The sequence below is a fragment of the Sceloporus occidentalis genome, unplaced genomic scaffold (genome assembly GCF_023333645.1).
Source record: "Sceloporus occidentalis isolate IW3139 unplaced genomic scaffold, rSceOcc1.0.p SCAF_10, whole genome shotgun sequence".
NCBI lineage: Eukaryota > Metazoa > Chordata > Lepidosauria > Squamata > Phrynosomatidae > Sceloporus > Sceloporus occidentalis.
The window spans coordinates 37,497,096-37,519,870 of NW_028316990.1; the positions used below are offsets into that span (position 1 = coordinate 37,497,096).

Consider the following 22,775-nt stretch of genomic DNA (forward strand, 5'->3'; position numbering starts at 1 on the left):
AGTCAAGGTTCTGTATATTTCCAGGGCTTGATCGCATGCATGTTGAACTGAAGCCTCTCATTGATCTCTTGTAATGTAACCTCCTTTCCTGCATATCTCCTGCCTTGAGCTTGGTTGCAAGTTGAGCTCTTGAAACCCACTGGATGCAAAAAGAAAGTTCAGCATGACTACTGTTCTTCTTTCCCCAAGATACCAATATATCCTCTGGCTCTTTTGCGGGGAGGGTGGGGAAGCCGCTCTACTAATCTCTCTTGGGTGTGGATAATATTGCATGAGTTTATTTTTCCTGTGGAAGCATGTTATCTGACTTAATGTACCTGAGTGTCACATCTGTGGGCTGTCCCTGCCAGAAACTACAGTACAGCAAGGCAGGCCAAATTATGAGGCTCAACGCTGTGCTTCTTTCCTCTTTCTGTTTGTGTATTCGCCAAGCCACGTTGTTTCTTGTCCGACTCTTGCATGGTTCTTTGTAAGTTTTTCTCTCTGCATGCATCATGACTTTGGTTCAAATCTCTCCAGTAATTCCTTGTTCTAACTTTTATGTTCTCATCGTATCCCTTCTTTCCTTCTCACTTGTCTTTGCTTAAATATAAAACAAACACAGCAGACAGGTCCAGAGGCACCACATTTTAAATTTCACTTACAGTTGTGTGTGTGGTTATTTTTTACAGTATGCAAAAAACACTCATTTCAAAGATGTGGCGCAGCTGCCTTCTCTTAAGAGTGGAGAGAGGCATTGTGTTGCTTCTTGGTCTCACCTTCCTAGGACACGATCTCAAGCTTTGCATGGTTTGCTTTGCAAAGGCTTATTTAAATGTGGACATTTGCACACACAGCATTAGTCATATTTAGATTGCCCCATCAAACAAAAATAAAATCTATCCGAATAGGTTTTCCAATTTAGCCTTGAGCCCCAAAGGTAGGTCTTCCAGGACTTACAAAAGGTTTTCATAGGCACTGCTGGCCATCATCTCTTCCTTGCAGTTTTCACTCCTTTTCAAACCTTTCTTCTCCTTGTCCTGTGTCATTATTTTTTCCTGTGGTGTCCATCATTCTTATTTTGTTTTATTCAGTTTGTTTCTCTTGAGCTGTCTTGCATTAAAGCTGTTTTGGTGTTTATCATCCATGTTGTTTGTTAACCTGGAAGAAGTTGACCCTATTTCTCTGAATAAAAGCGATTTTTAAAAAAGCAAAACAAAACAAAACAAAACAGGCAACATCCAAAATTGGAGCAGATGGGTTGCATGGTCAAACCATGTCAAGGAGTTGGTCTGTGACCAGAGGTGTGACACTCAGAACTGGGACTCAAGAGTGTTACTAATCTCCTATTTAATCAATTTTCTTTTCAAGACGGAGGCCGCCGCTTCCTCATCAGGGGCCTGGCAGAGGCTTCATAAAGTCAATCGAGACCTCCAGAGCGAGCTGGAAGCCCAATGTCAGCGCCAGGAGCTTATCAACCAGCAGATCCAGTCCCTCAAGCGTAGCTACGGAGAAGCAAAGGACGTGATCCGGCACCATGAGGCCGAGATTCAGAGCCTGCAAGCAAGACTCAGCAATGCCGCCGCAGAGCTCTCCATCAAGGAGCAGACTCTGGCCAAGCTAAAGAACGACTTGAAAGCTGAAAAGAAGAAAGCGCAAGAGCAGATGGAAGAATGGCAGCACAGCGAAACAGCCCTGAGCTCCCAGTTAAAAGCCAGTGAGCAGAAGCTGAAGAAGGCAGAAGCACTCTTGTTAGAAAAGACCCAAGAACTGAGGGATCTGGAGACACAGCAGGCCTTGCAAAGAGACTACCAGAAGGAAGTGCAGCGGCTCCAGGATCGGATTGCTGACCTGAGCCGGCAGCTGAGTGCCAGTGAGCAGTCTCGCATGTCGATGGAAGAGAAACTCCAAAGGAATTATGAGGCTTTGCTAGAAAGCTGTGAAAAGGAGAAGCAGGTTTTGATCCAGAGTTTGAAGGAAGTAGAGGATAAAGCCAGTGAGTATGAGAATCAACTTCAAAATAGTGAACAGCAAATGGAAATTTTGCAGAAAGAAAAACTGACGGCCAAATTTGAAAGTAGTGAAATTGTCCACCAGCTGGAGGAGCAGCTGGAAATGAAGGAAGCAAGCATCCAGAACCTTGTTGATCACATAAAGAGTCTCGAGGAAGAAAGGGATCAGATTAAGTCCCGGTTCCAAGAGCTGATGAATCAAGTTGCCGAGTCTGATAATGAGGTGGCCAAGCTACAAGCCAAGCTGCAACTGGAAGAGAGCAACTATCACACTTTGGAACGTTCCTATGAAGTGGTGTCCGGACAATTTCAGAACTTGCAGAAAGTCCTGAAAGAAAAGGAGGAAGAGCTGAGAGTAGTGAGGGAAACCCATTTGAGAGTTGTTGAGAAAAAGGATCAAGACTTTGGTGAACGTTTATTTAAAAAGGCCGCCATGACCAGCAGCGTAGAGGAAATGGAAGAAAATCAGAAAGCCAAAGAAGATGTGTTGAAAATACTGTCTGATGAGAATATAGCAGCAGACATTGCTGATACTGGACAAATAGTAGAAGAAGTGCAACATTTACATGTGGAAGGAAGACTTCCAGTTTCAGATTGCATGGCCATCCATGGTATGGATGATGATGAAGTCCCCAATACTAGTCAGAGGCAAATACATGCGCATACAGCAATGAACACAGAGGAATGCAAGTCTCCATCCAAGTCTACAGACTTTAATGAAAGGGAAATTTTTCAGAAGGACTCAACAAAACCTGATGTAGAAATTCCAGGAGCCAAAAGACAAAGGATTCGTTTTTCCAGCATTCAGTGCCAAAAGTACATTCACCCCGATGGATCAGAGAAGACATGGACCAGCAGCACATCCTCAGACACCAGCCAGGACAGGTCCCTTTCTGAAGATAGCATGTCCTCAGAACCAGCTCCCTGTTATCCTCCCGCAGGTGATCCTGAGACATATCTGTCGATCATTCACTCCTTGGAAACAAAACTTTATATCACAGAAGAAAAGCTCAAAGATGTAACCATGAAACTTGAAAGCCAGCAAGGCCATAATCAAGACACTCTCATTGCCCTTCATCACCAGTGGGCCAGCACAGAAGCTCAGCTTAGGGAACAGCTTCAGGAGAGCTTGACTCAAGTCGGCATGCTGGTTTCACAGCTGGAAAGTGAGAAGCAGTCAAAGCTTAAGCTGATGGAGAACCACATCAATGAATTGGGTGGGCTTCATGGAAGAAACAACCAAGCCTTGGTTTGCTTAAGCCAGTGCAGAGAACAGCTCAGATTGTTGCCCAGATCTGACAAAGAAAAAGAAAGAGAGGTGTTTTTGGATGCCCTATCCAATATGGAAAGTACTCTGTCTAATGCAATCCAGGTGTTAAAATTGACATTTTCTTTGCCTGACCATCAAGCAGAAGAGTATCCTTCAGCCCAGTCTTTGCATGCAGAAGGCAGCTGCCTTGAGGAGAAGAAAGCTCATCTTCCCCTGCAGCAACTGGAACTTTCTGAACAAGACCAGTTGAGGTTGCTTTCCAGGAGGGTGGCTTTTGAATCTTCATTGATCAACCAGATAGCAGAGTCTTTGAGAGATGCTTCTTCTAAGATTTCTTTGACCCTTAGAGAGATTCATGGTACGGTGGATGCAGTTCTGTTAGAGCCTTCAAACATTTCACATACTGCAGTTGCCTTGGCTGATGTCTTATCCAAAAAGCTGGTGTTGGAAGATCAGTTTTGGAGTCAGGTAGGGGAGTTAAGGAAACATTTGGGTGCTATGGACGAAGAAGATAGCGAGAAAATGGGGAGTCTGAGTTCAAATGTCCCAGAGTGCCTCATTCAGTCGGTTGCAGACAGCACACTGGTTAAAGCCGAGCTTGGGTTTGTTGCCCAGAAAATGAGAGAATCCTTTCACCAGAGGTTAAAAGCCATTGAAGAAGACCTCCACAATACTAAAACAGCTCTTCAGCAACATAAGTGCATGTTAGAGGAAATCATTAAAGCTTACAGGACACCCGATTTTGATGGAGTTATGCACCAGATTTCTAAAGCCCTTGAAATTCAAGAAGATGCTTCAGGAGGAGTCCATACAGCATGGGATGTAAGCCTTCATGGCTCCATGGCAGGAGCCCAGAGTTTGCAGGATCTTAGCAGTCAGGCTCTGGCTGCTGTCCATGATGATCTTGCTCAGCAGCTCAAAGACAGGGCAAATGTCCTCAAAGAAATCTCTGCTGCTCTCTTATCTCTGTCCCCTGAAGATGCCCTGAAAGACTGCCACAAACTCCTAAAGATTTCTTACAGTCCTCCCTATGATCTTTGCATGGGGGATCTTGAGCGTTACTCTTCTTTACTAGTGCAGGATGCAATTGTCCAGGCCCAGGTTTGTTATGGGGCTTACAGAGCCAGGTTGGAGTATGCAAAAGAGGCCAAGCTGTACAAGGACTCTCTTCAAAATGTTGATGCGCTGTGTCAGGAGCGCATACGAGCCGTTGGTTCTCTCAGAGAAGAGTATGAAGAACTGCTCCGGAAGCAGCAGAATGAGTATGCAGAAATGATTTCTGTGCTTGAAAAAGAGAACGCAGAACTCAAGGCCAAAGCAGAGCAGCTCGACAGTCAACGGAAGCTCCTGGAAGAGGAAGAACACAAGCAGAGCCAAAAAATGTCAGACCTCCAGGGTAGTTATGAAGAGGAAATCCAAAACGTTGTTGAGCAGCTAAACAAGACTAAGGACATGTTACAGAATGAACAAACTGAGGGGCTCCTCCGTCTAGATGTCCTTGTGCAAGATAAGCACAACTTAGAAAGGCATCACCTTGAGCAAATGCAGGCTTTGGAGAACGAGTTCCAGGCCAAGATGAAAGAACTGCAAGTCCTCCACAGTAAGGAGCTGCAGGCCTTGCAAGAGCATTACAACCAGAATCTTCAGCATTTGCAGGAATCTTTGGACGAGTACCAGAAGCAGCACCCAGAAACATCGCCCACAGTAGCATCTGGTGCAAGAGAAACATGGGCAGCAAATAAGGCCAATGGTGGAATGCAGGTCTCTGAAAGTGAGCAGAATGCCATGCATGGGCTAAGAGAGCGCATTCAAGAACTGGAAGCCCAGATGAATGTCATGAGAGACGAGCTGGAGAATAAGCACCTTGAAGGGAATGCATCCACGCTGCGGGAGAAATACCAGAAAGACTTTGAGAATCTTAAGGTGTTTTTTTAAAAAAACAATTTAATCTTAATAAGTCATGTATGTAAATTCCTCTCATGTCAGTGCATTCATTGCTCCTTCCCTCCTTTTCTTTTAAGGCAAATAGGCATCTAGAATCATCAGATGGCTAGTGGCGAGGGCCAAAAGAGAGCAGAGATGTGAATCATGCCCCATGGCAGTTAGGCAAATAGTACATTTTAAATAAAGAAGTATCCAGGACTAGCCCTTAAAACATAAGCAGAAATGTTGCTTTATAGTCCTTTTCAAGCATGACATCAATTGCTTGAGCTGGTAATAAGAGTGATAGGATATTTCCCAACTACAACAGATATGATCTACACAAGACTTTGTCACCTAAGAACTCCAGATAGATTCCTGTAGCTGCTCTTCAGTTAAACCTTTGTTACAATTCCAGCTCTCTTTCTGTCGACCTTGGATCCTAAGGCCTTCTTGGGTTGAGTTGAGTTGAGCGTATTCTTATTCAGGTTCTACTTCAACAGCAGTTGGAATAGCTATATAAAGTGAGACGGTTTTTCAGGATGAATTTCACTGAATCTCACAATAAAGTACTAGGAAGATCTGCTTTACAGCAGGCCTAGAAAGGAAATATTCCTGTTTTCAGGCAGAAATTGTACCCAGTGAATTCTCTTTACTTGACTGTGAAGGGCACTTTTTATGTTCATTTTTAAAACCAATTGAATAGTGGGTCTTCAATCATTTTAAGTATCCTACCAAGTACCCCTTGCAGAGCATTAGATCTTTTACCAAGATCCAATGGAGTCATTAACAAGAAATAATGCTGAGAAAGTGATATATGCCCCTGGGTTTTAAATGTAATCTAGAACAGCGCTGGATTTTTGTTTCGTGGTTTTTTGCAGTGATCTCTTCATGTTAGACTATGAGCCAGATGACTGCAAGTAGTCAGGACAGTATAATTGCTTTCATCCCAAGGCATGTCATGAATATATGCTTCCAAGTCTGTCAAAACTTTGTGTCCATCAGGAATAAAGAGAGTACACATGTCTTCATACTTGGTGACATTCAGTTCAGTTTACTACTTCCATGCAATAGCTATGCTATATTTCACAGTGGTGCACAGCTACTTAAGTAGTCCCCCAGTTAGTCTTAATAAAAAAGGTCTAACTTAAGACCACTAAGCCTCTTCCTGTAGTTAAAAATATCTCATTCTTCCAGAAGTTTCCATTTTGGAAGGTTCTGAAATATCACTGTCTTAATCAACCAGCTTGCAGATAGTTTTTCCATCAAATTACAATTGGAGAGGTATGATGAATCTCCTCTTTAAGATGAGTGCCAACACAGCCAACATGCCTTCCCCCCTCCTCTCACACATGTTTATTCCATTAGTGTTGTGCCTTTAGTTACATCCATCTCTTTGCATATCCAGCCTTTCATCCATTTACATAATCATATGTCCATGTTTAAGTTCGATCACAAAAACGTATAACGAGAATGTAACAGGATTCCCTACCGCCACCTCTTTTTTTCCCAGGCGACATGTGAACGAGGGTTTGCAGCTATGGAAGAGACGCATCAGAAAAAGATAGAAGATCTGCAAAGGCAGCATCATCGAGAACTGGAGAAACTGCGGGAGGAGAAGGATCGCTTGCTAGCAGAGGAGACTGCTGCTACCATCTCAGGTAGAGAGCAAAGGGGAAGGCAGCCTAGTTGCAAACAGAATTGGCATTGGATTATTCTTCTGGTGGCGAAGCCAGAAAGTCAGGGTTAGTTACACTATTGGTGATTTTCCTTTTCTTTCCCAGCCATAGAAGCCATGAAGAATGCCCACCGGGAAGAGCTGGAGCGAGAGCTGGAGAAAACTCAGCGTTCCCAAATTAGCAGCATCAATTCAGACATAGAAGCTCTCCAGAGACAATACCTGTACGCATTTCTTTGGCATTTTATAGGTTCATTGCCCTGGAAGATGATTACAATTGATGGAACAGCTTGTCATCCTGCACCGTGGCCGGATTTGGCCGCAGGGAAAAGGAGGAAGCTGTTCTAAAATATGCCTTCTGAATTTATAAAAGTGGCGATTCAGAGAGACTGTCTTCTCCCCGATTTGGGGAGGGGACCATTCACCTTTGTTATTGGTCCAAGCCTTCAACATCCAGTTTGGTATTTGTTTGAATATTTTGTTTTACTTAGAAGCTGCATTTCCATACAATGCTTGCACTCGAGTAGCTAACTGGCCAATTACTTTGAGGGAATGAATTGTGCTGCTTGCAAAACCACTACAGTTCCTTTCTTGACAGATTGTGCAAACGGTTAGCCATTTTTGCCTCCTGTCCTATATTAAACAGCCATTTAATTACAGCTGGCCTTGCATGATAGTCTTTCTTGTTCTCCTTGCCTCCTCAGGGAGGAGCTTCAGTCTGTCCAGCGTGAACTTGAAGTCCTCTCAGAGCAGTATTCTCAGAAGTGTTTGGAAAACGCTCACCTGGCCCAGGCCCTGGAGGCAGAGAGGCAGGCCCTCCGCCAGTGCCAGCGGGAGAACCAGGAGCTCAATGCACACAACCAGGTTGAGTATCATGTGCCTCGTACCTCTCAGTTGGGGAAGAGAAATGCGTGGCTTTGAGGGTCTTCTAAAGTGATTTTCAGTTCAGTAGCACTCTATAAATGACCTTTTTTTTTTTGCCATGAAGGTTGCTTTCTAGTTGCACTCCAACAGTAACTGTACTAACTCTGTTGGTCATGGGCCCACATCTGTATTCCCAGCCCTGTGGGAGCAATCCAGCTGGAGGTTACTTGTGCTCAGATGTTTTAGGGTGCTCTGAGCTGCATTGAGCAGAGGTCCAAACAGATCAGTAGCAAGACACTTACTTTGTATGAAGGAAGCCTGTGATTCGTTTATTGGCATCTGTAGTTAAAAGTAGATTCTTAACATGGCATGTGTATGCGTGGAAGCTAAACCCAGATTACAGGATGCCAGGACCCTCTCTGCTGGGAAAGCATTGTTTTACCAGAATTTTACACAATGCATAATGTGGTTTGTTGCTGAAATTTAGCTGCAAGCTAAAAGAATAGATTCATGGAAGGGGTCTGTTTGTGGCGTTGGTGATGACAGCCGAGACTTCCGCCTCTACCAGCAGACAGTCCTCCTGTATATGGAAGGCTGCTTCCTACATGCTGCACAATTCCTAGTCCTCCTCTGGATGGTTTACGTTTTCTACTGTATTGTGAATATTCTGATATGGAAATAAATAATAGGTTTGCCTGTGTTCAAGGCAAATCTACCCAGTATTTTAGATCTACCAGTGCGGTCCAAACTTCAGAGCAGTCTGAAGACCATCAGTAAAGTATTCACAGTAGTCTCATTGTAGTCACCAGGGCTTGTGAAAGAATGTGTTTAAAAGGGTTGTTACAGTGTTTAAAAAAATCTGTTTTAAAAATTGCCAAAAGAACCACAAGATTTGTAAGATTGCAGGCATCCCAGCAAGAGAAAAGTGGACACTTCAAGTTGCTAGGATTTACATATTTATCCAAGACTGCTACATGTATGGAAATGTTGTGGTATTTTCACAGGAGCTAAACAACCGTCTAGCTGCAGAAATCACTCGGCTACGGACACTACTGACTGGGGAGGGCGGGATGGAGACGGCCGGTTCACCTCTCACCCAAGGCAAGGATGCCTACGAGTTGGAAGTGAGTGACCTCTGCTTCAGTTCCATATGTTAAAGAAAGCTCAAGGGTGTTCAAGGGGCCAACAAGTGGGAGATACTCACATCCTTCCCCCCCCCTCAATTGACTGTGTCTATTTGCCTTGGGATAAAAGATATGTCTGGGTTCTTCCCACCTGCAGGTCCTGCTGCGAGTCAAGGAATCAGAAATCCAGTACCTGAAGCAGGAGATCAGCTCTTTGAAGGATGAGTTGCAAACAGCATTGAGGGTAATAGTCTTGGAGTAGATATTAATTTATTAATCTTTCTCCTTGCTGGCAGATTTACTCGATTTATATTCTATTATGTCTTCTTTCATGGAATGCAAGACAGGTAACACTAGGCTCTGAGGCCATTTCCCATCAAGGTACTGACCAAACCCAAACCTAGAAGTTTACATGCAACCAGTCATCTAAGATGCTGTAAGAAACCTCACTGCAATTCCCATTGTCCTTTTCAGTTTTCCAGGATAGAAACCTGTTTCTCCATGGTGGCTCATGTATTCTTACCAGTTTTTCAGATTCAACTGAATAGGTTTCCTTAACTGAAATTGCTCTCTTTTCCCCCCCAAGGATAAAAAATACGCCAGCGATAAGTATAAAGACATCTACACAGAACTCAGCATTGTGAGAGCAAAAGCAGACTGTGACATAAGCAGGTTGAAAGAGCAGCTCAAAGCAGCCACTGAAGCCCTTGGTGAAAAGTCTCCGGAGAACAGCACCGTCTCTGGCTATGGTCAGTCTTCTGTCGATGGGTCTTGCCATTTCTCGGGGGTGTCTTTTTAAATCCATGTGGTAGAAAGACACTTTGCATTTGTGGTGATTTTGACAGGAGGGTAAAATGGCTCCCCTTTCTTGCCCATCTAGATATCATGAAGTCCAAAAGCAACCCTGATTTCTTGAAGAAAGACAGGACCAGTGTTGGCCGGCAATTAAGAAACATCAGGTCAAAGGTGCGTTCTTGTAGTCTTTGTTACGCTACCACATCTGGGGCACCCACAGAGATTAGTTTATGATGGCCTGTTGAATTCTAAGATGAATTACCAAAATGCCAGCTATCTACATCCCCCCCTTTTACAATCTCTAGGTCTTGGTGGTTTAGTGTGTGTCTGACTGCATGGGGTGGTTTTTCTGCCTCTTGTCCTGGAGAAGGACTGGGTATATGTTCTTTCCCTGACTCTGCATTCACTATAAAGCTCTCATCCATATGCACTCTCACACAGAAGTAAGCTTTAAAAAAACTAGGTATCTAGCTGCATGCTGTTTCTAGTATTGATACTGAAGTGGCCCAAGAGTCTCTGAATAGGTTTGGTATGTAACTTGCACTCACAAATGCAAATAATATATTGTTATACGCAGGATGAACTCAGATCTTGATAATATGCCACCACTTTAATGTGTGTCACGTCTATCCTTTACACAGAAAGTCCCAGCTTATTTTTAATGCAGTTGGATTCCTCTTTATTGCCATGTTGTACGCTTCGTTTTATTTTGATGACTTCATTAATTAATTGAGCAAGGAAGCAAATTGTATCTTGGAATTCGTGATGATCCAAAGGGCCACACTGCCTTGTTCTCGCCAAAATGGGAGGGGAAATGGTTGGGACAGTTGGGCTGCTGAAGCAATTGGGATTTATGTGTTACTTGTTTCTGTTTTGTCTTTGCTTCCAATAACAGTCCGTTATTGAGCAGGTCTCATGGGATAACTGAAATGCACCAGATTCCAGTCATATAGGTAATCCATCCAGTACCTACCAAGCACTGCTGCTTCTTTGAGGGCAGACCGTTTAATGCATGTCCTGGGCACATCTCCATGGCTAATGAGAATCTCCTGCCCATCCACCCCAGTTACATGCAGTTTGGGTGGAAGAAACAAGAACCAGACTTTTAGAACTTGGCACAAATGAATGGCTGCCTGTGGCTCACCCACCCTTCTGCCTCACTCTGCCCTCACTGACATTCATCGCTGGAGGACATATGCACACCTTCTCAGATGCACAAAGGGTGCTATATTAAGGGCATGGGACAAAGCATGCATGCTGGAGGAATGTGCATGCCTCAGACTTAACTCTCCACAATAAGCAGAGCTTATACTCAGAAGGCAACCATTTGATCCACTCATGCTAAACCCTGGTACAGGTGAATCTGATCAAAACTTGCTACTTAGCAAGAGTAGCCAGAAGTTGCCTGAGAAGCCAGTTATATTATCTGCAAAAGCAGAAAAAAATGTTGTGTGGACAGGAGACAATGTTTGTCAACTGGATCTCTTGCTTGACAGCTGTTCCTCCCCACCCTGGCGTTTAAGCAGGACAGGATCCTAGTAGGAAGTTGTTGTTGTGCAGAGGAAAGGGCAGCTTTGCAGAACTGATGACTTAAAATGTTTTTTCCAGCTGCCTCAGAATCCCCAGGCAATGGCTCTGCCATTCAAGGCAGCTGTGCCTCTGCAAATCCAGTTCACCTGTAGCCTTTCTCCATCTTGGGCTGATTCACCAATAACACCTCACCATAATGGTGCATTTTCTCGAGCATGTTCTAATCTCATTCAGGATGCCATCTCTTGCCTTTTCTTTGCCTGAGCATCTGTGCCAGCTCTCTGTATTGGACTTTGCCATTTTCTATACCAAAATAGCGTTCTAACAGCTTGCTCTTTGTCTTCCCATGTGCAGAGTCTGAAGGAAGGCCTGACGGTGCAGGAGCGCCTCAAGCTCTTTGAATCCAAGGACTTGAAGAAAGACTAGTTCTCTCCTCCTTTCTGTTCGGCTTGATCACCTGCACCTCCTCACTTGCAGCACCGGAGCACAGGCACCCTTTCGTTTTGTTCTTTGTTCCTTAAGATTCTCATTGCTTTTTCCTTTTTTTAAATGGATGCTTCGGCGGAAAAGACTGAAAGATCTGGCTGTTTTACTGCCCGCTGTCCAGCGGACTCTCTGACTTCTTGTCGATAGGAGCAGGGAGGTAAAGGGCATATCCAACTCTTTGGCGTTCTACAGAAAAAATCCTTCCTACTGTATATCCATTACACTAAGTGTCAGTATTAAGGCTTAACAGCCTATCGATAAGCTAGCTCTGTGTTACTGAATGCTAAAGCAACAGGGCCCTGGGGAAGGGGAAGAAGAGGCCACAGACTGTGCTTAGCTCTGCCAGTTGAGAGTCACTCAGCACTTAGGTGCATGCTTTGAGCCATATTTTAAACCTCCTGAACAAACTACGCACCAGGTTTTGACACAGCAGTCTCCCTCAGTACAGTGCGTTGGCTAGAGCCACAAGAACAAAAACACTGGCTTGCTGTCGGTGGTGCAGGGGGAGGCATTTGGGATCGCATCTGGCATCATTCCACTCTGTGGACAAATCTGAGATATATTCCTCTTCATTTACCGTAGAACTTTTACTAAACTGGCTTGTACACAGGTGATATATGGAGGCTTGCCAAGCTCCTTGTAAAATAAGTCTAATAGTAGGCAGGCTCTTGGGGGAATTTACCACTTCGTATAATCAGCAACTGCTGTCCTCTTCCAGCTACATTTCAGGGCACTCTCTCTTCTTTCAGTGGGATGCATTTGCCTGTGTGTATACATAGCACAGCGCAAACCAGATTTTCCTTCCCTGTGGGTTCTGCTTAGACAGAGATTGTTTCTTCTCTTAAAGATGTCTGTTAAGAAGACATCTGCACTTTTTAACTTGCCCTTCAGATAAATCTTTGCCAGCTTCTACCGTGCAACTGGCAGGAATGGTACAGAACTGTAAGTAGGACTACTTCCGAAGGCAGAAAACAGCTGAGAGATGTGAGGTGTATCAGACTCCCAAGCAGAGGCAAAAGGAAAAAAGGGCTTGCCTTTGGGTTTTGCTTAGCGGTTACACAACAGTTGCAATACTTTCTGTCTGTTCGTGCATGCGAATCATATCTGTGTGGGGATAGTCAGTTGCATGATGGTAGTAGAGAGGGAGATCTAAGTAGCAGGGAAATGGCAGGTCAAGTTGGTAGGATGTTAATGTTCAGTGTCACCGATTTGAAACAAAACAGTTCTGTGGCCCCATCTGGGTTTCTTTTTTCTGCTTGCTGGAAGCACTGAATACCTTCTGGGATGTACTGGGTCCCTGGGCCAGTGGTCTTTCCTAACCAAGACAGTGTACATAGAGACACATTGAACAATGCATGCATCCCCTTCCCCCCAAATAGGGGGATTCCACTCTGTTGAGCAGGTTGTAGCTCTCTCTAATGACAGTTAATTCTGTAAGCTTTAAGGGCAAAACCGTTTTTTGTATTTTAAAGTCTTTTACTTGCATTCTGTACTAATTCTGTAGATTTCAGGTTACTTGAAGTGGATTTCTGCTGTGCAGCCTATTCAGACGTTTGGGCAGAAGCTAATCTGTAAAATGAGCTTTTGTATTTACCAGACAGCAAGATCAGCCCATCTCTCTTATGTATCTTCATGCTGTCCTTAATGCATAGAGTTCCATTGCAGTGATCGAGGGTTTTTAAGAGTAGATACTCCTTTTGCAGCAAAAAATACACACGAAGGCATGCTACAGAAACTGAGCCTGGTAATTTTAACCCATGTACCTGATTATCTTTTAATGTACCACAGTAACAGTCTCTGTGGACCTTTGCTGCTATTAATGGCTAAAGCAAAGAGGGTCATAAAACTGGGTTGTGTAATGTTCCTTCAAGAGGAGTTGTCATCTTGGAGCAGCATGGTCTTAGAGGACCTTTGGTTTTGCATCTTCTTGGTTTGTCTCTGGCAGTTCTTTTTTAACACTATATGAATAGGGCACAGGTTGGCTGGGTTTCATTGATATCTCTAGCTGTATATCCATACATTCAGACTGCAGAGAACTGCTGGTACTTTACTGAGAGAGCCAGCATCTTTTCCCCTGAAGAGGTGAAGGAGGAGGAAGCAGATGTGGCAGCTTGTCTCTGAAAATCTCTTCTGGGCTTGACTTGTTCTTCTTGCTCCTTCAGAAAACTAGGCTTTAAGCAGAGTAGAAGAAGCTTATTTTTCCACGATATTTACCTGGGACTTGAGATAAGCGTGGTAGAAGAACAAATTATGTCCTGAAAAATCATTGCAGTTAGACTTGCAATCACTCCTCCTCCTCCTCCTCCTTTTAAAAGGCCATCTCTCCTTTAAGCTCACACTTCACACAATTTAAATTGGTGTAAATTACTGGTCAAACTGTCAAACTTCTTTTGTTCAAGACTGTCTATACTGCTGTGACCAAGGTGCTCTCCATTCACCACAAAGTAAGCTGGTATTCCGAAAGGTTTAAGTACGTATGTTATATGAATATACAGGTATATTCTGTTACAAGCTGCTCCATTTTACACGAATCTACACTACAAAAATATCCAGAATGTATGGCCTAAGAGAAAGTTCAAGCAAATGGATGGATGTACAGTATAAATACTCCTTTGTAATGGCTTCCTAAATCTTGTTTGCTGAAAATCCTTTGTTTCCCTTTCTCGCTTTCCTGAAACAGAGCTTAGTCATCCTCTATTAAAGCAGCTTGTTTTCCTTTATCCTGTTAAGCGATGGAGAAGGAGGGTCGCTTGTGCAAAATCCACGCAGGCCGTTCTTCTTCTGGCAGAGGCTGCCTGCAAGGAGCCCAGTGCGTTGTTTCAAGGAAGTGTTGCTTTTTGTAATGACTTGGTCAGACTCCCACTGGACCTTTTGCTTTTTGGTGGTCCATGCGCAGTACTTCGTTGTGAACACTTTTAAGCACATTCACGCTCCGCGTCGCTTACCTTCCTTTGTAATTTTTTTCCCATTTTTAAAGCTTTGTTATCCTCTTTAAAAATAATTTAAAACCTGTATAGTATTCAGAGCACGCCATGTAAATATTTATTACTCAAACTAGCGGAGGGTTTTTTGGGGTGACTTTTTTTTATCTTGTTCTAATACAGATGTCCTTTTGACTTGGAAAAGGAATTTAGTATAACCTGATAAACCTGCTCTGTTCCCTGACAGAACGTTTGTTGGTTTGTTTGAATGTTACAAATCTATTTTTAAATCTCTCGGACGGATACCTTCTTAGTTTTGGAAACGCCTGTCCAAAGAACATGTACAGTGCTTCAGGACTTTAAATGGACTTACCTATACATTGGTTTTCCTCCCTGTTCACTTCCCTTCCCTCCTAGTTGGCAGTAACATAAACAACTCTTGGATGTGCAGATAACACTATATTTATATAGTAACGGTGGTGGTAGCTACTCTTCCTAAGCCTCCCAATATTCTTGCATGGATCTTTAACTATTGCAAAGCAAGCAGATGATTTCTATAAGGGAACCAACTACTTTTGATTCCCACAACTCTTGACATCCCTTTCGCACAGCATCGTGTTGTAACAGCATGGCAGAACGCAGCTAACGTAGGGTGACTGGTCAGTTTACTTACACTGTATTTCATTGTAATCTAGTTTCAGCAAAGGTGCAGTGCTGAGGCCATCCTTACTACTTGAATCTGAAACGTTTTTCACAGGGGAGGAACCCATTGCTGACTGCATGCTCAAGAAAGGTTAAGTGCGATGTAGATGTTTTGGTTTTTCAGTGGTGTCCAAATAGCTCCTGGGATGCTTCAAAATCCACTAGAGAGTAAATTAAACGGGGGGGAGTTGGCAGTAGAACACAATCCAGTAACAAGGCAAATCTATTCAGCAATTATTGCTTAGGACTTTTGTTTCCTTCTGCCAAGTAGAGCACTGATTCTAACCTATTTTAAAATAGCAACCATCATGTGTTTGAACAAAATGTACCTGTGGCTAAGAGGGTAGCTAGTACTATACACAGTGTCACTACTTTAGCTCTTTCTGACTCACGCTTGTCACCAGCCTACTTCTAAGATGCCCAGACTTACACTCTGAGCCTGCCTGCTAAGCAGCGCTACATGAACTTCATTCCCAGTCTGACAAATGACTGTTTCTCAAGAGCGGTCCTCTAAGATAATCAAGCATGAAGACAATTCCCGCTGCTTGCCAACTTCAGAGGCAACACAAGGCTGTGGGAGTGTTCTTTGTTTACAGGGGATGCTAACCACTGAAAAACTCACAGGGCAGATTGAGATAAAACCGACTCACTGGAGAGCTGGAAATCTGTCTGCCGAGCAGCGAATCCAATCTGCCCGCCTTGCAAAGAAGAATGTGTTTTAAATTAATGAGTCTGAAAGGTATCTTTTTCTGTTAATTCCATTTTCACTTTGAAAAAGGTTCTCTCCTCAGCTGTTCACTGTAATAGAAGTATCACTTTGTCACAGTATTTATTCCACATGCCAGGGTTCCTATGGATGTAGCTGATGATGATTTTGTAAATATAATTACCTAACTATACATAAAACTATATGGTAATAAACTATTTTTGCACCACCCTTGGCATGCTCCGGAGACGGTTTTTATTGAAATGAGACTCTTACTAGGACAGGATGAAGGTACCTGAGCTGGAGACGAGAACCAACATAGAGGAATTAACGTTCCACTTCCCTCCATCCTTCAGTTTGTACACCCCTTACTGCCAGAAAAAGATGGTGAACTCAATTGACTAACAAGGAAGCAATGCATAACTACTGTGACTGTGTATACTCTCTATATGTCCTTACCATTAAAAATGCCTCCGGATGTTCCAAGCGCTGACTTCTCTATGGCTAAAACCCTGTGGGTGATATGCTTACATGTGGCTGTTGCACAAAGAGCTACCCAGTGCCGGTTGTGCAATGCAGCCCTCCTCCCAAAGCAGCTGCACACCAGTAGATTACACCCAATGGTTGTTCATAGGACTGGTCAGAGGGAGCCTAGGCAGCATCCACCTACAGTTTAGTTACTAGGAGGAAAAGGAAGCCATAAGGACAGGTTACTCACCTGTAATGGTATTTCTTCGAGTAGTCATCTGCGAATTCATACAAATGGGTTTTACTGCGCCTGCGCAGTGCTGTTCGGAAACCTCTAGAATCACTGGGCAAAGTACACTTTGCAACATATAGAAACTTTTTGGCGGTAACCCCGCCCCCCTCCTATAAAGCCCCGGTTCCCGCTCTTTTCCCCAGTTCCAAATTTTTCCGCCAAGTAGGCGATGTCAACAGAGCCAATCGAGCAGGACACCGAGGGGAGGATGGGTGGGATTTGTATGAATTCGCAGATGACCACTTGAAGAAATACCATTACAGGTGAGTAACCTGTCCTTCTTCGTGGTCTCTGCGAATCATACAAATGGGTTTAGACTGGCAAGCTTAGGTTATGGCGGAGGGAGTGTCCTGAAACCAAGCTAGGTTAAGCAATGTATTTTATTGAACAATAAACCTCAAACCAGTCCAAACATGTGTCAGTACCTTAGTTACCTGAGAGATATTCTACATAATCTACAAGGCAACACAACATCCAAGGCAGGAAAAACGAGCCCTGGATGACAAGGTAAAATGTGAACACCTGTATAAGACAGTATCATGACATAGATAGACAGCAGCCTGGTCAATGTAAACCTGAAACCAACACTGCCCTCCCAAAGGCTGCATCCCTCCTGGACCTGGTGTCCAGCCTGTAATGTTTAATAAAAGTCAAAGGCTGGGACCAAGTCGCAGCCTTGCACACATCCTCTAAAGAAACTCCTGCCAGAAAGGCAGAGGATGCCGCAACCGCCCTGGTCGCATGCGAGCGTACCCTGGCCGGAGCCAGTTTGCCCAAGAGTTCATAACAGAGGTGAATAGTGTTTGCCACCCACTTTGACAATCTCTGAGATGATACCGGTAGTCCCTTCCTCGGCTCCGAATAACACTGGAATAGTCTCTCGGAGCGGCTCGAACCCGCAGTCCTGTCCAAGTAGGAAGCCAAGGCTCGCCGAACGTCCAGCATATGCAAGCTGCGTTCCTCGGCCGTGGACGGGTTCGAGGCTAAGGAGGGCGAAACAATGTCCTGGCATGTGTGAAAAAATGAGACCACCTTAGGGAGGAAGGTGATATCCGTCCGGAGCACCACCTTATCCCTATGGAACCGAAGGTAGGGCTCATCCCTCCGTAAAGCACACAGTTCACCCGCCCGGCGGGCAGAAGTTATGGCCACCAGGAATACAGTCTTCCAAGTCAATAGTCTCAAGTCTGTTGTGGCCAAGGGTTCGAAGGGCTTGGATTGGAGAGCAGACAGTACCAAATCCAAGCTCCAAGCCGGGGCAGGAGCTGAGACCTGGGGGTGGAGGTTGTTGCAACCCTTTAAGAAGTTCTTAACAAGGGGGTCCTTGAAAAAGGAGGGCAGACCATCGTATTGGAAGTGAGCACAAATAGATGAGAGATAGACCTTAATGGACGAGAGGCAGAGCCCCGCATCCACTAAAGACATTAGGAATTCCAGTACCACTGGTACCGTGACACCATCCAGCGGTAAGGCTCTCTCTTCAAGAAAATGCAGGAATCTCCTCCACTTGGAGGCGTAAGACTTCTGGGTAGCCGGCTTGCGTGCGGCGCGAATTACCCTCTGTACCGAGGGTGGGAGTGACATCAGCTGTGGAGCCTCCATGCTACCATCGGTAGCGAGTCGATGTCTGGATGCCGAACTCTCCTTTCCTGGAGAGTGAGGAGATCTGGCCGCGATTCCAACCGGAGGAACTCGTCGTTGGAGAGGTGGATCAGCGACAGAAACCACGGCTGTCTCGGCCACCATGGTGTGATGAGGATCGCGTCGACATGGTCCCTCAAAATCTTGGAGTTTACCCTGGTGAGGAGGGGAAACGGGGGAAAGGCGTACAGCGTCTCTCCGGACCAATCGAAGGCGAAGGCGTCTCCGAGAGATCTCTCGTGGTGCCTTCGGGAGCAGAACTGGGGACAATGAGTGTTGGAGGCCGTCGCAAACAGGTCGATCTGAGGAGCTCCCCACCGACGGAATAAGTCGCTGACTGTCTCCGGGTGCAACCTCCGCTCGTGGCAGGTTGAGGAGGCCCTGCTGAGCTGGTCCGCTAGCGTGTTGTCGTCTAATCGCCTGTAGAAGGATGTGCCTCTGGATGCACCAGTCCCAAATTCTCAGTGTGATCTCCAGGAGCGTCCTCGACTTGGTGCCTCCTTGTTTGTTTAAATAGTACATCACGGTGGTGTTGTCCGTTCTGAGAAGGACCACCTTGTCCGTGACGCTGGATTCGAAGGCTCTCAGCGCCTTCTCCACCGCCAACATCTCCAGTGCGTTGATGTGGAGAAGACACTCTTGTCGGGACCACCTCTCCCTTACAGACAGGTCCAGAAGATGGGCGCCCCAGCCCTCCATCGACGCATCCGTCGTTAGGGTCAGCTGTGGTTGGGGCTCGGCAAAAGGCATGCCGACGCAGACGTTGTGGGAGTCTAACCACCACCGGAGGGAGGCGGCGACGGGTCTCGGTACGGTAAGCCATTTGTTTGGAGAGTCCGACATGGGGTTGAAGACTAAGAGGAACCAGGCATGAAGAGGCCTCAGTCGTAGTCTCGCCCAAGGAGTCATGAAAGTTGTGGATGCCATGTGACCTAAGGCCACTTGGACGTCTCTCGCCCTCACTCTTCTGTGGAGCCGTACGGCGTTCACCGCAGCCGACAAGGTCAAGAATCGGTCTTGAGGCAGAAACGCGGTGCATTCTTCTGAGTCTAGAATGGCGCCTATGAAGCGGACCTGCTTGGATGGTGTCAGGGAAGATTTCTGCAGGTTGACCACCAGTCCCAGATCTGAGAGGAGGAGCAGAGTGAAGTGGATGGCCTCCTGCAGCTCTTCCCGGGAGGGGGCTGCCAGCAGCCAATCGTCCAGGTACGGGAAGACTCTGATGCCCTTGCGGTGAAGGAATGCCACAACCGGTGCCATGCACTTCGTGAACACCCTTGGAGCGGTGGCCAAACCAAACGGCAGGACGTTGTAGTAGTAGGCGTCGGAGCCGATGGCGAAGGCGAGGAATCTCCTGTGAGAGTCTCGGATCCCTATGTGGAAATAAGCGTCCTTGAGGTCGACTGTGGCAAACCAGAGGCCCGGGTGAAGCAATGGTAAGACAAAAGCCAAAGTTACCATTCGAAAACGTCGGTATTGAAGAAAAAGATTAAGATGTCTTAAGTCCAAAATAGGCCTAATCCCACCATCCGACTTTGGTACCGTGAAGTACCTCGAGAAGAAGGATCTAGACAACAGTTCGGGTGGGACCGGTGAAATTGCCCCTTTATGGAGCAGAGAGTGCACTTCGTCGAGAAGGGTGTCCGAGGGGACTGTGGAAATAAAAGCTCCAGTGGGCGGGAGCTCTTCGAACTCGAGGGTATAGCCCCTACGGACGATGTTTAAGACCCAGGAGTCGGAAGTGATGGAGGCCCAGATTGTGAAATAGGGCCTCAGAATGTTTAAAAAGAACGGAGCGGGATGGACGAAGTGCGCTAGGGACCTTCATGTCCTCTTCTTGGCCTGATCGAAGTCCTGCCGGCGGCTCTTACGGTACCAAGCAGGCTGGTTGCGGCGGCCAGATGAAGAAGAAGACTGGGAAGGAGCCCTCTGACGCTGTCCCTGTTGGCTGAATTGACGGTCCTGGTAGAAGGACCTCTGGGACTGACCTTGATGGTGTTGCCACGGGCGCGGGCGTCTGCGGAATGTAGAGGGCGCTGGGGCCGACATGCCATGCTTTCTCGCGGCCGCTTTCATTCTGAACTTTCTGTTCAGCTTGTCATCAGTCTCCGCATGGAACAGCCCGGAGTCGTCAATCGGCATGTCCTCGATGGTGGCCCGAACGTTGGGGTTCAAATCAGAGGCATGGAGCCATGCGTGACGCCGCAGAGCGATCGAAGCTGCCATTGCTCTGCCAGAGCACTCCGCGATGTTCCTCGAGGCAGTAATTAACCAGCTGCCAATGGAGTGGGTCTCGTCCCTAATCTCAGCCAGAGTGCGCTGTACTTCATCCGGGACATCCGGGATGACAGGGGAAATGCCCTCCATAAGGGTCTGAATATATGCGCCCATACAGGCAGCATAGTTAGTGGCCTTGACCACCAAGGCGGCCGCCGAGTAGGACTTCTTGGCTAAGGCGTCAATTTTCTTGGCCTCTTTATCCAGGGGTGAAGAGGCCTGACGCTGGATGGCAGTCTGTTGGGCTCCCTCAACAATTGCAGAGTTCTGGCGAGGGTGAGAGGCCAACCATGGGGCGACCGGAGAAGCCAGCCTGTAAAGAGACTCTATTTTTCGGGGCGGACCCAGAAGAGAAGATGGGGCATCCCAGGAGCGCTTGACTAGGGTCTCTAACGAAGGCAGGAGCGGTATGGCGGGAGGGGTCGGAACGCGACCGTGAACACGTCTTTCCACCGGGTCCTTAGCGGTCTCGTCGGGATAGGCCACCTCTATATCAAGGGCACGGGACATCTTTATGACGTGCTCACTAAATGACCTCACGTCGTCGGTCGGCGAGGTCGGTTCCGGGTGATGAAGCCCCTGTGGGGAATCCTGCGGAAGGTCACCTTCGTCGGAGGAACGGTCAGACTCTGGGAGGGGGTCCGGTTCGGAGTCTGAAGCCAGCAGGTCAACCGTGACCCTGGGCACAGGGCGTTCAGCCGGGCGGTGGGTAGACGGAGCCTGAGTTGCCTTGGAAGAGATATCTGCGTCCTGACGCCTATCCTCTCGGTGTCGGTCCCGTGTGGAGGGGAACTTAAGCATGGCTACGTCTCTCGGTACCGCCATATAGTACCGGTCGGTCTTGGAGTCGTAGAAGTAGGCATCATCGTCGAGGTCACGGACCGGTGAACGTGGCAGCGGGGTGGGGGACCTCCTTCGCTGCATTCGAGCATCTACCTCCCTCGGGTGCGACACCTGAGTCGTTGACTCCGAAGGGCAAGGGGCAGAAGGCAAGCCCTCTGCGGCCGAACCGCTGGGGTGGTCGTCCCGAGATGAATGGCGACGCCTACGCTCACCTCGAGGAGAATGACGGCGTCCGCCTCTGTCAGATGTGGCCCTTGGTGATGGAGACCTGGACCTGGACCGGTCACGCTGAGGGACAGCCTTGGCAGGTGGAGTCGACCTGGCCTTCTTGGATGTCACGGCGTCCGAGGTCGAAGCAGAGGAAGGTCTCTTCTTGGTCAACCTCGGCTCCAGCGGGGCGTCGGGTGGGAAGAAGGGAATAGGGATCTCCGAGACCCTAGATCCCGACTTCGACTTGTCCCTCTTGGTGGTGTCAGCTCCCGATTTACCGGCCTCAGAACCCTCCGGCTTCGAAGACTTGGAATGAGCCTTAGAATGCCTGGATGCGTCCTTGGACTTCTTCGGGATCAAAGACGAAGTCGAAGCCGCTGTGGACGCCTTACGGTCCGAGGGTCCTCGCTTTGAAGTAGGCGCTCCAGAAGCATGGTCTCCACAGGCTGGTGAGGCAGAGACGGGCACCGCAGACCCCGATCCCCGGGGTTTCTTGGCGGGCTTGGAGGAGGCACTGGGTTGGGCAGAACCACGGGCCACATCAGAAATCACACTGGGCTCCCTCGAGCCCTGGCCTGGAGTGGCCAATGTAGGCGGAGCGCTGGCCGGGCTGTCGCGCGAGGAGACGGGAGGCAACACAACCGAGGCAGAGGGTGCTGAAGAAGGACGAGGGTCCACCTCCCGGACCTTCCCCTGGGCAATCGCGGATGTCAGTCGCGACTCCCTATTTTTCCTGGCCTGGGAGGACATAGATTTACACAACGGGCAAGCCTTCGCATCGTGGTCTCTTCCCAGACACAGGAGGCAGGAGGAGTGTGGGTCTTGGACCGGGACTTTACCCCCACAGACCTCACACTTTTTGAACGGCGGAGACATACTTGCCAAAGCCGAAACGAGGGAGATCCAAATCGAAGTCAAACAGTCCAATGGTCAAACAGCCGGGGGAATAGAGAAAGCCAAGTCCGAAAACAGTCTGAAGATCCAAAACGAGCAAACAACAGCGAGGTTCCAAACAGCAGCCAAACGCGGTGGAAAAATGGAACTGGGGAAAAGAGCG

At 46.9% G+C, this 22,775-nt stretch overlaps 1 protein-coding gene across 6 annotated transcripts in view; it reads left to right on the forward strand.

Annotated features, from left to right (window-relative positions):
* MPRIP (myosin phosphatase Rho interacting protein) overlaps positions 1-16,465 on the forward strand; it is an 86,255-nt gene extending 69,790 nt beyond the window's left edge. For 3 of the 6 annotated variants that reach the window (XM_089540107.1, XM_089540108.1, XM_089540112.1), the window contains 9 exons: positions 1,351-5,184; positions 6,695-6,842; positions 6,966-7,083; positions 7,564-7,723; positions 8,728-8,847; positions 9,005-9,091; positions 9,434-9,596; positions 9,728-9,813; positions 11,527-16,465. In XM_089540107.1, the coding sequence (XP_089396233.1) occupies positions 1,351-5,184; positions 6,695-6,842; positions 6,966-7,083; positions 7,564-7,723; positions 8,728-8,847; positions 9,005-9,091; positions 9,434-9,596; positions 9,728-9,813; positions 11,527-11,598 (4,788 nt within the window). In that variant the 3' untranslated portion in view covers positions 11,599-16,465. Of the gene's footprint in view, positions 1-1,350; positions 5,185-6,694; positions 6,843-6,965; positions 7,084-7,563; positions 7,724-8,727; positions 8,848-9,004; positions 9,092-9,433; positions 9,597-9,727; positions 9,814-10,537; positions 10,596-11,526 lie in introns of all 6 variants that reach the window. The other 3 variants (XM_089540113.1, XM_089540115.1, XM_089540114.1) reach the window with 3 other exon arrangements.
* Positions 16,466-22,775: the final 6,310 nt, after the last annotated feature.